This window comes from Netta rufina (genome assembly GCF_964035555.1).
Source record: "Netta rufina genome assembly, chromosome: 1".
In the NCBI taxonomy this organism is placed as follows: Eukaryota; Metazoa; Chordata; class Aves; order Anseriformes; family Anatidae; genus Netta; species Netta rufina.
The window spans coordinates 123751720-123767975 of record NC_140123.1 but is presented as its reverse complement, the minus strand read 5'-3'; the positions used below and the strand labels follow the sequence as shown (position 1 = coordinate 123767975).

The window sequence follows — 16256 nt, the reverse complement described above, 5'->3', positions numbered from 1 at the left end:
GGCTTCAGTGAGCTGGCCTCTCTGCTCCCCTGCACCACCCCTGTGGCAGATGCAGAACAGCTGGATTTGCAGGGCTGGAGCTTTCAGCTTGCATTTCAGGACAGATTACTCATTTTTAACCATCAAGGCTGATTCTTTCAGCAGTCGATCTTGTTACATTGACTTGCTCAGGGCATTTTATTCTCCGGATTTTTACGGTAACAGAAAATCCTCCCCCGGCATTTGGGCTGGGGTTTGTTTCAAAAGGATGCAGATTGGTACCCGTCTCTTCCTGGTTGTGCATGTCAAGAAGCAGCCGGAGCCTGCACATGTGCGGCTTCCTTATGTGGGGAGCACAGGAAATCCTGGGGGTGGTACTGGTAGTCTGAAGCTGCTTCTGCACACAGAACCCAGCTTAGCAGACAGGCTCACGCTCTGCACTGCCTTGTCTCCAAGCTCCATGAGCTGGCAGAGGCCACTGTATTAACTAAATAGTTTTGTTGTAATGTGTTCAGTGCTAGTGTGAGACTGCTATGCAGAGATGTCTTCTGTTTCTACTTCTAACAGCTTAGCAGCTAATAAACACCATGCAACAACCTCACTTCTAAACCTCCTCTTAAAATACAGAGTTTGGTTTGCCAACTCCAATGTATTTAAAGCATCTGAGCTTCCGGGGAGACTTTGGAAAGTTAACTGAGTGAGTAGAGGCACGTGCAGAAAGACATTTTCAGAAGCAAAAGGCAGCTCCAGTATCAGCTCAACATCTGATGAGAGGCTCTGGGGATGTTAGAGACTTTTGCATTGAAAGAGGATATGTTCTCGCATTTGACAAAGCATCTCTAGTTGTGCTAAGCCCATGCAAGGGCTATAACCTCCTACAGGAAAAGATGCAGGGAAAGGCAAGGAATGGGAAACAGAGCGAAATTCAGTGTCTGCAGAGAAGAATCTTTCCTGGGAAGAAGAGACAGTGTGTTGTCTCATAAAGAACATGGGGATCTTCTGGTAATACACTTATGTCTTCAGTGAGCCTGTGGAGTTAGACACTTCAGCAGAGCTAACGTTCTGCAATGAAACAAACAAACAAAAACAAAACAAAACAAAAAAAACAAACCTGAGACTCCAGACCTTTAAGAGGAAAACTTGTTCTCACTTGATTTTTGGCTTTTTCTCTTTGGTACCTTATCTACAGTGAGTTAGAGACCCGAAGCAGAGATGCCACCAACCTTTTTATGAAAAGCCTCTTACTTATTTCCAGTCAAAATCCAAAACCAACAAGACTCTCTTTTGGACGACTTCCAATAGCACTTCAGAACAGTGTCCAGAAGCGGGAAGTGACAGGGAAAGGCCATTCACAAAAATACTTTCGGGTTCTGTAGGCTGGATCCCCAGTCTCCCACATTTGCATGTATGACAGCTTCTGTCCATAAAGTGTGGAAGCCAGTTCTGTGAAAAAGTGTGCCTTGAGGAGCTGGCTGTCACCTCCCAAGCAGAATGAAAATTTAGGATCCTTTTAAAAAAGAAAAAGCCACTGAAAAACTGTTAGGAGCTTTTGAAATCTTAGACTGGGGAAATGTTTTTTTACTCTAGCAGCCAGCACCCGTGTGGGAAGGCTTGCTTGCGAAATTCACAGATGCCACGGTGGCCTTTTAGTGGCCACTGGCAGCCTGTCAAGCAAGATGAGAGCCCTCCTTCCCTGGTGCCAATATCCTTGCCAGCTGATTGATGTTCTTCTCTCCTTACTTTATTTCCATTCCACAGGACGGGACTGGAGGCCATCATGGAGACCTACGCCTTCTGGAGGCCCCCTGTGCGCACCCTCACCTTTGAAGATTTCACTACCATGCAGAAGCAGCAAGGTGAGCGTACAAAGGGCATGCAAAGAACTGCACAAAGAGCCGCAGAAAAAGCAGGGGAAGAGGGTGCAAGAGCAGTGATCTCTCTTTGTGCTGGGGGCAAGGGGTCGCATGCCTTGTTGAGCTCTTGATGTCTGTGAAAGGACACAGAGCAGAGAGGATGGATGTCAGCTAGGAAACGCAGGGCAAGCTGTACATTGTAAGGTGTGATGCAGCTGCATCACTTCCCTGGTGTCCTCAGAGCTCAAACATGGATCAGGAAGGAGCACAGTGTTGGTTGAACCAGTACACATGCATGGCATGAGTTGAGATAAGCACAAAGAGAGCAAAGAGAGACAGAGGCAATGTTCCAGCATGTCAGGCATGTTGTTCACCATTTACAATTAGAGTTTGCCATTTAAGTGGGAACCCAAGAGGAAGGAGTGTATGTCCTCTGGAAGCTTCAGGAAACCAGAAATGTGCCCTGTACACATCCCCCCAGGATCACACTGCTTTGCTTTCAAAAGCCGGGGGCCTTGCTGGAAAGACTGTTAGTATGAGGCTGGGAAGAATTATTGGGTAGGCCAAGTATTTTCCAGTTGTTCGTACTGTGTCTTTTCATAGCTTCTGCCCTTTGTATCTCTCATTTCTTAAACAGGGCTTTCATCTCTAGTTTCAGGCTGCAATACCATTTTTATTTTGTGCTGATAGGATTTACCCACTGACTTCACTGCAGTTCTTTCTAGTTCAAAACACGGTCATCACTGTGAGCAGTGTATTGGTGCAACATATTTTTTGCTTTGTTTTGTTTTATTTTTCTTTCCCCCAGTATAAATGCAACAAAAGAAACAAACCCGAAGTGTCTTTAGATGTGACACCTGTGAGGTTAAAGAGTCAAAAATAAATGGGTGCCATGTGTAGCAGAGCACATTCTGCAGTCTCTTCAGCTTCAGCTGGACATCAAACTAAAGCTTTCTTCCAGACCTTGCATCCACCTGGGGATGACATGGTCTAATCCAGAGAGAGGCTGGGGGCTGCCCACTGGGCAGGCAGGATCAGGAGAAGATCCAGCACAGCATGGGGCAGGAGATATTTTACAGAAACTCAGGGGAATGTGTGGAGAGGAGCACTTGTGGTGGGGTGTAAGGTCAGAGATGGGTTAAAGAAGGGATTCAGAAAGGTTTTCATCACCCACCTAAATAGAAACATAACAGCCTCTCCTCCTGATCACCCTTGCTGAAGCAGCCTCCCTCCTCTGGCGGCTGCCCGGCCTGTCTCACCTCCTATTCGGGCTTGCACAGCTCCCCTCCCCTCCCTTTGGTTATCAGATAACATCCTAGTGGCAAGTCCAGCTCTTGCTTACGTGGTAAGGTAATATTAGGAAAGGAAAATATTTAATGTATTTTTAGCTTGTTTTAATATAGTTTGGCAGCTGAAAAACCAGGAAGCAAGCCAGTACCATGTGACCAACCAGAGCAGTGCAGACCACCACCACTGCACTACAGACCACTAAGAATAGGGCAGTCCCTAACTAAGGTTGTGTCCACAGGTTGGTCTCAAAACTTAATAACTTACTGAAAAACAGTGCTCTTGAGCTTTGCGTTTAGCCAAGCAGAAGAACCTTAAGATAATGCATCAGAAATACTCCCTGCATCACAGTGCTCCCCTCTCCAGTGGCTGCTGTGCCATGCTGACCCTTGGTCTCAGCAATCGGTGCAAAGCCAAAGTACAAACACACCTTATTTTAATACCTGACTGCTGGGACAGTCACCAAAGGCCAGCACAAATACATGAAGCCTAGCTGTGTCTGTCTACTGCAACTCAAGAGGAGTGCATGCTTACTGCAGTGAGTCAAGATGAGAGCAGTAAAAATGGCCATGTGCCTAGGAAGAAATATTACCAATGAGAAGCAAGTCATGGTTATTCAGGCTGGAGAGGGGATGGGGGAGGATACCATAGCACTGAAATAAAATGCTGCCTGTGGTGGACAGAAGAAGAAGTAACAGGCTCCAGTTATATGAAGTCTAGTGGAGTTCTGGAACAGATTCCCTGCAGGGACTCTGGAATTCAGCCCTGATTTTCTATGGAGAGTCCCCCTTACTGTGGTAGGAAAAGTGATGCTTTCTGGGGCAGAAGCTTGGGACTTTAGTAGTATAAATATGGTGACTTTGCAGCTTTCCAGATGGATTTTTACATGCTGAGGATTGCTATGGATTCTTATCTTTTCCCCTTTTGTATTTTTTTTTTTTTTTTCATGAAATAAAAAGTGTTATCTGCCTTTTCTAAAAGAGTTTTGTCAAATAAATCTGATTTGATTATCTGACTTGCTTATTAGAAATAAATGGTGTGAAGGATTTTTAGAGAACATTTAACTTAATGCCACATGTGCCAGCTTGAAAAAGTTAGCATTAGTGTATTTGAAGAAATGAGTGGCAGGCTGATCTCAAAGCTGACGAATAAATGTGAAAGCTGATGTTAAACATGAAAACACCATCTGATGAGGACAGTACCAGTGTTTCTCTGCAACGACTATTTCCTGGACTAACCAATCCAGAACCAAATAAAACTGCATTTGCTAAGAAGTGCAAATCTCATAAAGACTGCAAAGTCATCAGTAATGATGAGGACAGGGGTATGAAGAGCAATAGGGATTGCTTGGTAACCTGCACATATTCAAACAAAGCATGGCTTTAAGTTCAGCCAGATACAATATCAAGTGTCTAGGAACAAAACGTAGGGTGTACATATCTACTGAGTGTGCTGGAAAGCATTGACACTGACAAGGATTTGGAGGTCATGGTGGATAAGCCACTGCACAGGCGAAGGGATAACGTATGTAACACTGTGATAAAAAGGGACATGCAATCTTTGGTGTAGAAGGAAAAAAGAAAAGTGGGAAGAAGTTGGGAGACAATTCCTGGCTGGGAACTAATGTTATAATTCAGTGGAAAGAAAGGTAGAATAATGTGTTGGCTAGAGAATATGCCTGAGAATGAAAGCTCACTTTGCATAGTTAATCAAAAAGATCAAGAGCTAAACCCTCATGGCCTATATTATCTTGCTGAGTAAAGAATATGTGTTAGCTGCGTGTCACTCAGCCTTGATAGATTCCTGTAACTGAGGTTTCCATGTTTTTATAGTGCAACTCTGGGAAACACTTCATTCAGGTGACTCTGATTTTTCTACTGTAATTGAACGTTCATCCCTTTTTATGGAATGTAATGAGATAAGCAGAATACAGTTCTTTCCCATCCACCTTCTTAATATAATTAATTGTTTTATAGGTTTTTATGTCCCTACTCCGTGCTTCTCACAGTGAATAGAGCCAGTCATTTCATTTCTCTTCTATTGGGAGGTTTTCCAGGTCCTTAATCGTTTCTTTAAAAACAAGTCTGCACAGAATATTCCAGATGCAGCCACATGATACAATTATCTAAAGGTATTATAATTTTTTCCACATTACCCTTTCTCTTGTTAAACATGCATCCTAGTGTTTTGCTCATTCACTTGGCCTGAGCTATATGTTGAGCAAGGGCCACAGCAACACAGAGAATTGATACTCGGAGCACTGTATGCAGCTGTTTTGTACAAGGATTAAATAACTTTCTAATTTACACAATGATAAGTTTCAGCTGCCACACAAGCCAGAGAGCCTGACACCACAACTGGTAACACAGATGTCTGGTGTGGTGGGCACTAGTGGTCCACAAACTTTATTTCCATTTCTTACTGGTGTAGCCAAGTGCATCAGCAAGCCTCTGAAGGTCTGTGGTCATCACAGTCACTGTGTTGCCCTACCAACAAGGAGAACGTCATTTCTGTCAGTGAACCCTCCTGACCTGAACACCAAAACTCTCTTTTGGAGCATGCAATGCAGAAGTCATCACAGGTTTACTAGAACAAGCACCATGTTTGACACAGTCAGAGCAGAGCTGCGGCCAGTCTGTATAAAAGTGCCCCCAGACAAAACCTTACAGATGATCAGAAAACAGCAGTTTAGGAGAGGCTGACCTTCTGGAGAATGATGTCACCCGCTCTGCAGTCTACTACTTATTACTAGGGAAAAAGGGGGCTTGGGATTATTGAATACACATGGCAATGAGATGTGAGGAAAGCCAAGAATCTATTAAAGTCTTTAATTGGAATATATTTTCAAAATTTAGATTGAACCTCATCCAGATTCTCATTATTAAAAATACGTGGCTCAGTTTCTTGATTTTAACAGGGAACATTAAAAAAAAAAAAAAAGAGAGAGAGAGAGAGAGAAAGAGTGGGAAAAAAAAATAGGAGTTCCGGTAACTCTGGGTTGTGTCACTTTCCAAGAGTAAAAAGAGCCATTGCTGGCTCCTATATGATATACAGTTTCCCACAGGATGTTGAGATGAGCAGATCACTGTCTGTGACTATAAGTTTTGCCAGAACATAGAGACTAGATAGACACTGTGACAATACTAGAATAGTGATCAGTATCCAATCCTTCCTATGAAAGCTGATGACTTGAGCAAAAACTAAAACTAAAAGTTCTGGTGAGAAGAATTGCATCCTAAGTAGGACTTCAGGACAAGTATGAGAGTCATATAATGTGTTATATTGGCAGATTTACAGAACATAAAATTTAACTTCTCCATTAAAACACTGTTTTGATACATGTACACCAAATCCACAAGAGTCAAACATCTTAGCTCCAATTGCTGAACTCTCAAAGCAGCTTTTCTTTCAAGTGGGGTTTCCTCACTTGCCTTTGCTGATGCCCTTCTACCGCTTGCTTTCAGTACATTCAATCTGTTCTCCATCAAGTTGAGCATCTCCATTGATCTTATCTTGAAGATTTCAGGTAGGTAGGCCACCCATTAGGCAGTCTGTAAAATCATTAATGGCTGTTAAGCTTAGCATATAAAGCTTGAAATATGTCTAATAGGGCAGAGCAGAGGCAAAGAGGGGTGTGCTCCTCTGTCATAGGAGAGCTCTTGATGTCTCTGGTAGGATACAGCAGCACATGTGTACAAACTGGCATTTGAGCACAGCTCCTACTGTCTTCCTCTGAGAGAGAACATTGTAATGCTGCAGTCTCATGCCAACAAGGATACACGCAAAAGGCTCCCTCTCCTCCATGTGGAAGAGGTTCACTTCACCTATTTGCTTCTGGAAAACAACAGTATTTTCTTGTAGTAGTGGTCAGTTTGGACAGACCTTAAGGCTGCATGATGTATTAGCAGATGGTAGACATAATCTGAGCTGATGTTGCTGCTTTTCAGCTTCTCTGTCTATAAACATTACCCTATTTCTGCAGGCATCGCCACTGTCTTGCCAACATTTGTCTGTACTGCTTGTTACTCATTTCTCCTTTGGTATATTGTTCTTGTTTGGCATAGTGTTCAGAGAGCTGCCCTGATTGCACCCATCTGCAAACAATACCACAAATGCACAAACGTGTTGGTGTAAAGTGGAGGTAAGCCTGAGTCCTCCAGAACTTGACATCAGAGGCACTTCAAGGCAGAAAGATCTTTTTGGCTTTGTCTGAGACCCCAGATCCCCAAAATAGTGTCTCCCAAGAGAGTGGAACTGCTGATGTCAAAGGAAGCTGAAGAACCCATGAATGCATCTGTTTGGCCACTTGCCTCCTGACTGCAGCAGCCATCAGTTCTTTCAGCAGTGCCACCAAGACAATCTGGATGCTTCTTCCTTTTTGAAATCAATTGTGAATGGTCTAGGCTATTGGCAGGGGTCAGATGTATGGGTTTGGTCTCAATTATCTTCCTGATTCTTTTGACCTTGAAGAAGAGATTGAAAACAGCAGTTGTTGCCAGAGTTATTGGGATGGAGTGCTGGTTTTTGCTGCATACTTCACATGGCTAGTATATTGCCTCATTTAAACAAAGCAACAGGGAACAAATGGTTCCAGCTCCATCTTGGTAGAAATGCAGACAGTTTTTCTTTAGGGAAAGGGTGTTTCTGGTGCTCCAAGATCTCATTTTTCACAGTGAAAATAAATTAAAATACCTTCCCAGCTGTGCCATGAGTGTCTGTGAGTCAAAGACTGTGCTACTCCATGATGACCTGAAAAGAGCATGAAGCAATCTCTTATTCCAGGGAGGCTTTTACCCTGAAGCCTAATTATTGATGCCTAAATCTCTATTATTCTATGAATGTTGATCAGATTTCACATGAAACTAAGGAAGGCAAAGGTAATTTGAAGGTTTGCACCATTTCCTCAGAGTGGCATGTTATTTTGTTAAAAGTAGAATATGGTATGTGCTCTGAACTTGACACAATGCCATGGCATTTTTTACTCTATTTTTCTACAGAAAATTTGATCCACTGTGCTTCCAGGGTTTTATTGTTTTTTACTTTTTTTTTTTTTTTTATTTATTGTCTAATGTGCTGGAGCTTCCAAGGCCTATGTTAGACCAAAGTGGACTCCACCAAGAATGGAGGAAGAAGTTCTCAGTTCAGTTTACTTTTGTTACCAACAAAGGAATCACCATGATGTCGGTTAATATCAGCTGCAAAGTTGCAGCATATTCTGCAATGTTCTTTGCTACTGTAGTGATTTTCTGAAAGGTGTGTGTCATAAGGAGTCCTTTTCATCATCCTTTTTAATTCAATGACATTTTCTGGGGTAGCTTCCATTCTGTGACTCACATATTAATGTCTGTGCTCAGATGATAGTTGTACAGGTGAGAGACAGTGCTTGTTTATCACTGGTGAGCAATTTTCTCTGCTAAACTGTGGGGCTCATCATTCTCCAGTCCTGATTTGTCTATATCTGAAGAAGAGAAACAGGAAATATTTCTGTAGGAACTGATGTTTAATTCACAAAAATGGTGTGTATGCTGTTCTAAAGCTGTCTACGCACAAGACAAAGTCACATCCAACAAGTCTTCTGAGACTGTGTGGAGCAGACCCCACAAACTATATTTATATGAGAAACCATTGTGCTAAAGTTAGCCTGTGGGGACTTGGAAGGGGATGTTGTCTCTCTTGGGAAAACCCTCTTGGTGCTCTGGATATAAATGTGAATTGAAAACAGAAATCCTGAATTGTAACTTTTCATAGTGTTTGTCCACATTAGAAAAAAGTGTTGCTTTTCACCATTAGATCTTGAAAGTATTTTATTTTGGAGAACGTCTGAGTCAAGTCCTATCTCTAACTTGCTGACTGGTCAGTTTGTATTGCAGAATCCATAACAGCTAAAGAGAAGTAAAATATAATTCTCAGTTGTTCTAGATTTACCATTAATTCCAGTGATTCCCATAATTTGAGGCAAATTTATTAAAAAAAAAATCCTTCTCTATGATTTACTGAACTTTTTTTTTTTTTTTTTTACTGAAGTTTCCTTTCATTCCTGTCTTTTGTCCCATATAATACATATTTTCCCCTTTAATTCTATTGCTGTAACCATTCTTTCTGTGAGTTATATCTCAAAGAAGTACAAAGCAGTCTTTATATTTCCCCTACCAACACAACAATTTAACATGCGATTGCTTTTGGGTCTCATTTGAGCCTCTTAAAGATTTTACCAGCAGTTTCATAATTTGATAATTGGCCAAAGGCTCTAGAGAGAAAAAGGCAGCTACACTGTGAAGACAGAAATGGCTCTCCTTCCCCTGGAAGAGGGAATTTTTCAGTCCTTGATACTGGGAAAAAATGACAGGAGACTGCAGCATGTTATGTACTTGGTGGCCCTGCCATTCCTCAGTGAGAGACCTAGGAGGAGTCATCAAAGTTGTTAGTTTTCCAAAGTGGTTACAGGAGAACTCAGAAAGTTTAGTGGTGGCATAAGAAGGAGGACTTTTCAGTCCTTCTAAGGCTTTTAGATTGGAGCTCAGGGAAGACAGAAATGGGAGAAAGACCTCAGAGTGTCAGTTATGCTTGCAAGGCAAAAGTTGTCAGAAAATGTGGAAGCAGGAGTGGCATCTGATTTGGTGGTGTTTAGACACCTGGAGATGCAAGTAGGCATCAACCAGGACTGAGGAATGTGATGCATGAAACAGGACTAAATCCAGGCTAGTGCGAGGCCTGGATCTTAAAGGACATGAGATCAGTTGATTTATAGTAGCTCCCTCTGGCCTCATAATCTATCAGTCTGTCAGATCACCTGGCAATCTGCACAGTCTCTCCTTTATAACAATCTCAGATTTCCATCTTTGGACAAAAAACTTCATTTTTATTCTTCCACCAAAGGTACAGGAACTTGGAAGATGGAGAGAAAGATTTGTAAGCTATACTTAGAGTGCACACACACGAGTACACAGGATGGGAAAGGAATTTTACTTCTTTGTTCAAATTCATTTTCCTGCATGCATACCACCACATTAATTTACTGCTGTGTCCAAGAGTAGAACATCGTGAAAACCCATGAAGAGTTGGGTTCTCCTATGCTTTAGAAAAACACTTTATGGATATTTACATGTCCAGACATTTCAGGAGTAACTTAGGGTACATCTACATGGGCAGGCTCCCCTGTCTGTGCTCCATGCTGGCCAGACACATGCCAGCTCCCAGCCAGCTCCATTTGGAAAGCTGGAGAGCTGTATTAGCATGGCTCTGTGCCCAAGTGAATATAAGCTGCCTCTCAGGAGGGCTTATTAGCTCAAGCAAAGTGCCAGGAGGAGAACTGCAAGCCAAATAAATGACTAGTAGCTCCAGCCCCTATCCTGCACCATCAGGTGCTCAGGCACATGCCTATCACATGGTGAAGATACCAGTAGGTCAAGTGTGTGTCAGAGAAGGGGCTGTGGTTCCTCTAAGGCAGCACTGATGGCTCCCAACTGTCTGGCCTTCAGGCTATGCCGTGCTCACATTTGGGGGGAAGAAGATGTTGGGGCTGAGGCTGTGTGCCAAACACTGTCCCGCTGGGCTGAGTAGTCTCCAGGCTTTAAGCTGGCCATGCTGAACCTGTCACCCACATCTGTAGACCTGCTAGGCTAAAGTAGCTCATACATGGAAGCATGCTGAGCTGTTTAAGAAGCATTTGCACTCAGAGAGAGAATCACTTTGTACATGTACTTTGTAAAATCCTAAAGACAAAGCATCTTGGGGTTCCCACCCTTGTTAGAAAGTTATGGCACAGGCTCTGAGAAACCTCAGCCACACCTGTCCTTACAGAGACAGGGAATACTGAATTATGTCTGTCTGAGTCCAACTGTACCAACAGCTGGAGGCAGCTGATGCAGTCAGATAATGGCAGTGATCAAGTTGGAGTAGGGGACTGAGAGGCTAACTCAGCTGAGATGAGCAGCAGCCAGGTGTTGCATAGCTCCCTGCGAGTGGTGCTAAAAGGAAAGCTCTTTACCCAATGTTTAGATTTAAGAGTTGTTCATAGAAGGCAGGCTAAACTGACTGGGTTCACTTGTTCTTCTAACTGTCTGGGCATGTGTGCAGTTACCTGCAATCAGCTGAAGGGCAGTGATTTTTCAAACTACTCTAAAGCTCTTCTGTGCAGTTGCCTGATGAGACTCTGCTGCTGTACAGGGCATGGCCTTGATGTAGCTTCAGCTTGTGCTTGCTCACCTCCTGTGCACTAGGTAAGGACTTCATGGACTGAGAGTCCCTGAAGGGAGGAAGCTCTGCAGATGATAATAGGAACTGATGTCTGGAAATATTAGCAAGGAAAGTACACTGTGGTGGAGTCCAAAGTATGGTTTATGTGCACCTTTCAGACAAAGGAGGTTGGGGGTCAATTGACTAGTGTGGTGTCATTCATATGAGAAATCCCAGGTAATTTTCCATGAGCAATTGCTTCAGACTCCCTTGGCATTGATGCTCTCCTTTTTACCTCCCTCTTGCCAGAACTAAAATAGACTTCATAATGAAACTCCTTATGTAGGGGCACACATTCCCTTCTGCCAACTCTGTTGCAGTTTTGACTACCCATAGCAGAGAGACAGGGAAAAAGGCTAAAGGAGGTACTCTCTTAACCTACCACAACAAAATTAATCAGAGATTATCTGTCAGAGACTTTAAATTAATCAGGGAATTGTACCTTTTATAATCCATACACAATTAGAAACACACAAAACATCTTTGGACTCTGGAGTTATAATGCAGTAGCAGGCTTGAGCATTTCAGCATTGTCAAGAAGAGAATATAGAGAATTCATGATGATATTTGAAATTTGAAAATTTCTTCTTAATTCTACCAGAGATTTGACACAATGTTTCTCTTTTAGTCTTCTGATGTAAAAGGCAAAAGAGTCAGCAATAAGTATTCATCCCCGTGACTGGTAATGGGAATGACTACTTTTGACTTAGGAGCACAGAAACTTGCATTTTCTTGATGCTACCTAGCCAGTCCAGGCTGTGCTTACCCAAGGCTGCCTTTCTTCTTTTTTACGGCTTTTGTTTCAAAAAAAAAAAAAGAGAGAGAGAAAGAGAGAAAGAGAGAAAGAGAGAAAGAGAGAAAGAGAGAAAGAGAGAAAGAGAGAAAGAAAGAAAGAAAGAAAGAAAGAAAGAAAGAAAGAAAGAAAGAAAGATCATTAATTTCTCAAAGCTACATTTTCACCCTAATGACCCATTAAGTTTTATCTTAGAAGTGTTAGAAAGAATCAGATATAATTGTCATCACCATATAGTGACACAGAACCTGTCCTTCTAGTGTCCATCCCAACCATCACCCCATCTCCTTTCATCACATAGCATTGTTCTCAGTTCCTCCCCATTTTGCATCAGACCTAGACTGGTCTCAAAATCCTGCTTTGCATCCACAAGGCAACCCAAGATAAAGTTGCCCCTTACTTTGGACCATCAATGTGCAATTTCTGCCTTGGTTAAATTCCAGTCACCCACTCTTTTCTAATCCCTTAGTCTCTCACCTGTCATCCTCTAGCCTTTCCAAAATGCTGCCTTACCAGTTGTTTTCCTAGTTACACTCATACTACTGATCCACTAGTCAACTCACTTCACCAGAACCTCTTTGCTCCTTTTACAAGAACCTTCAGTGTTAGTTGCTGTAATGCAGAAATGGAAGCTCATACAAAGAGAATCATTCAACTGAAAAGAAAAAAGAAAAAAGAAAAAAAAAAAGTTTTACACCAGAAAGCATCATTCCCTTAAGCAGAGAACTGATTTTCCTGGTTGACCAGAGAAACTTTCTCTAACTCATAATCTTGGCTGTAATAATCTCTTCTCAAATTCAGAATTGTGACATCATCTTCTTCATATCACATACCTTCCATGTTACTGGCGGTATTACATACTATTGTTTTCCCCAAGTAAGAACATGTGAACGTCCCTGCTGTGCAAAATAATTAACTTTACCATTTGTAACAATAATGTATTTTTATATATATATAGAAACCACAGACAAGCATATACATCAATATTTTGTTAACATCAGTGATACATCATATGGAATCCATTTTAAAGTTAAAACATGAGTGAAAATCCTGACACATCCCCTTCATTGGCTCCGTGGAACAGGCTATAGCTTGAAACCGTGTCCATTCATTTTAGTGTTACTTCTGGCTTAAATCAGTACCACAGCATCACGAGCCATCCAAGAAAGCTGTTGAACAGTGTAGAAGTCCAACATGTTTTCAGTCACTTCCTGCCACAAGCCCCCAGAGCAGATGATAAAGCATGTTTGTAGTGGGGCCATACAGTCTGCTGACTGGTGGTCCTCCTGGAGACCAGGAGAGGAGACAAGGCAGATCTCTTGACTGATGGAGCTGTACTTCCTTGCAGATTTCCCCCCTGCTTGCAATGCTCTGTGGCTTGCTTGCTTTCCTCTCCTATTTTACAAGGAAAGAAAACCCCATTGAAAAGCAAAATCATAACAAAAAAAGCAGCAGGAAAGACCAAGGGATGCTATTAATAAAATGAAGGCCCTTGCCAAGAGAGCCTGAGTTTTCCAGCGGCCATTTTACCACCCTTGTTTCTTTATTAAACTAAGCTGTTTCTTAATGAGACTGTCTTGTTTTGCACATGTGATCCCAGGCTCTGAACATACTCCCATGTGTTTTGTTTTGCAGGAGGCAGCACAGGCACCTCCCCAACAACCTCCAGCACAGGGACTCCGTCACCCTCTGCTTCCTCTCACCTTCTCTCTCCATCCTGCTCCCCTCCAGCCTTTCATCTGGCCCCAAACACTTTCAACGTTGGCTGCCGGGAGAGTCAGCTCTGCAACCTCAACCTCTCCGACTACCCCCCGTGTGCCCGAAGCAACATGGCTGCCCTGCAGAGCTACCCGGGCCTCGGTGACAGCAGCTACAACCGGCTGCAGAGCGGCACTGCTTCTGCCTCACAGCCCTCCGAAACCTTCATGCCTCAGAGGACTCCATCTTTGATCTCAGGAATGCCGACTCCTTCTTCCTTGCCCAGCAACAGCAAGATGGAGGCCTATGGCAGCCAGCTGGGGTCCTTCCCCAGCTCCCAGTTTCAGTATGTCATGCAAGCAGGCAACCCTGCGTCCACCTCCTCCTCCTCACACATGTTTGGTGGCAGCCACATGCAGCAGAGCTCCTACAACGCCTTCTCCCTGCACAATCCCTACAACCTCTATGGATACAATTTCCCGGCTTCCCCAAGGCTGGCGGCAAGCCCAGAGAAACTCACCACTTCCCAAAGCACTTTACTCTGCTCTTCCCCGTCTGGGGGGGCTTTCGGAGAGAGGCAATACCTTTCAACAGGGATGGAGCATGGGATGCACATGATCAGCCCCCCCTCTGGCAACCAACAGACAGCCAATGCCTGCGACAACAGACAGTACGGTGCTGTTCAGGGCTCCTCATCACAGATGTCTGTGCACATGGTCTAACAAGATGTGCCTCTCCTTGGCATTGAAGGCAGCTGGACCTTCATTATTTCCATGGGTATACCCACCCCAGTACCTTTTTGCCTTCAAACTTATAGAGGAACTAATGTTGTAATGATAAATAAGAACACAACCATCTAGATATGCACCACCAAACCTTGTGGAAAGCTTCCACTGACAGCCATTGCAGCTTGTTGTAACCCAGGGCCTATGGAGCTGCCATCAAGCGTCTGCTCTTCCTGGACATTGCAGAGAGAAGGGCATGACTTCGTGAGAAGCTGGAGTGAAGCAACCAAATATACAGTTTATGCATTAACTCTCAGCTAGTGTGAGCTCTTGGTGTGGAGGGAGCTGTGTCCTCATGTTGCTTTCTCTGGGTGTTGAACAAAGGCAGTCTCCCAAGATTTTGCCCTCTCAAAGCAGCACTGCTCATGAGGGGCCAAAGCTTTAAAGGCCTTTCCCTTCCCGAACTGTTCCGCACTGCTGGAGCCGCTCAGCCTGTTTCTGAAGCCATCAGTGGCCTGTGACCCCTTCTCCTGCTGTAGCACAGGATTGGCACTGCTGAACTGGAGCTTCTCTTCCCAAAAAGGTTTCTGTATTTTTGTGACAGCTGGTTTCTTTGTGAGGGTCAAGCCTACCAGCACTCAGCCTGCAGAGAGAGATGAGAGAGAGAGGAGAGAGAAAAGTTGTAACTTCTAAGTGAACCTCAGACATAAGCAGAGTTGGAAGCTTCACACAAGCATCTTTGGAAAGATGCACAGGGGGAGAGAGAGCTCAGCTCTTGTTGACATTACCCAAAGGGATGCATCCAAACCAAAAGAATGACAGCCTCTGCTGGAAACATGTGTCCTCTAGCACTCAATTCAATGGGAGGAAATTCTCCAGACTGAGCTCACAGGGAAAAGCAATGAGAAACGAGAGCTCTGCTCTACAGCAGTACAGCTGGCCTCCCTTACCTTGCATGCAAGAGTTGCCATAGAAAACCATTAGCATTTCAGTAACAATGAGGTTGAGTATTCTCCAACCTCCTGCCTGCCATGTGACCTCTGTTTAACCAAATAGAAAATAGATCACCTTTCGACAACTTTCTTTTCTGTTTTTTTTTTTTTTTTCTTTCATTTTTTTTTCTTCAAATCCTTTAAAAATAAGAAAACAATTGTAGCTTGGTGCAAGCTATGCATTTAAGTTGTGTGAAAATGCAAATACCAAGTAACAGAATACAGATATTATTGAGATTTGTTGTGAGGTGTTGTAGATAAATGTATTTATATGCCTAGTGGGGGAGTCAATATTATGAATATAAAAGAGGGCAATAAAAATGGTATGTAAAATATGTATGAAGAAAAAGGTGTATAAAGATTTGCCCTATGCACGGAACTCTGTTTCTAAGTGCCAAGCACAGAATGCGCTAAATAAATCTTTGCAATTATTCCCTTTGTGTTTTTTCCTTTTTTTTTTTTTTTTTTTTCTTTTCCCTTTTTCATTTTTTTTCCTACCTATGAGGCTTTCTTGATGGTCTTCTAAAGACAGACATTTTCAAAGTACTGCCATGCATGTTTACATCATAGAGGAAATGGTACAAATTTATGAAGTCCAGGTACAACACTTAAAGAGAGCACAAGCATGTACATGGATGTGTGTTTGGGAAGTTGTAAGCCAACCACTCAGGAGGAGTGTGAGCAGTCAGAAATA

At 43.0% G+C, this 16256-nt stretch overlaps 1 protein-coding gene across 1 annotated transcript in view; it reads left to right on the top strand.

Annotated features, from left to right (window-relative positions):
- Positions 1 to 15967, top strand: part of TBX15 (T-box transcription factor 15) — a 97365-nt gene extending 81398 nt beyond the window's left edge. Inside the window, exons 7-8 of the mRNA XM_084287706.1 lie at positions 1738 to 1835; positions 13783 to 15967. Coding sequence (XP_084143832.1) covers positions 1738 to 1835; positions 13783 to 14567 — 883 coding nt within the window. The 3' untranslated portion in view covers positions 14568 to 15967. The remainder of the gene's footprint in view (positions 1 to 1737; positions 1836 to 13782) is intronic.
- The last annotated feature ends 289 nt before the right edge of the window (positions 15968 to 16256 follow it).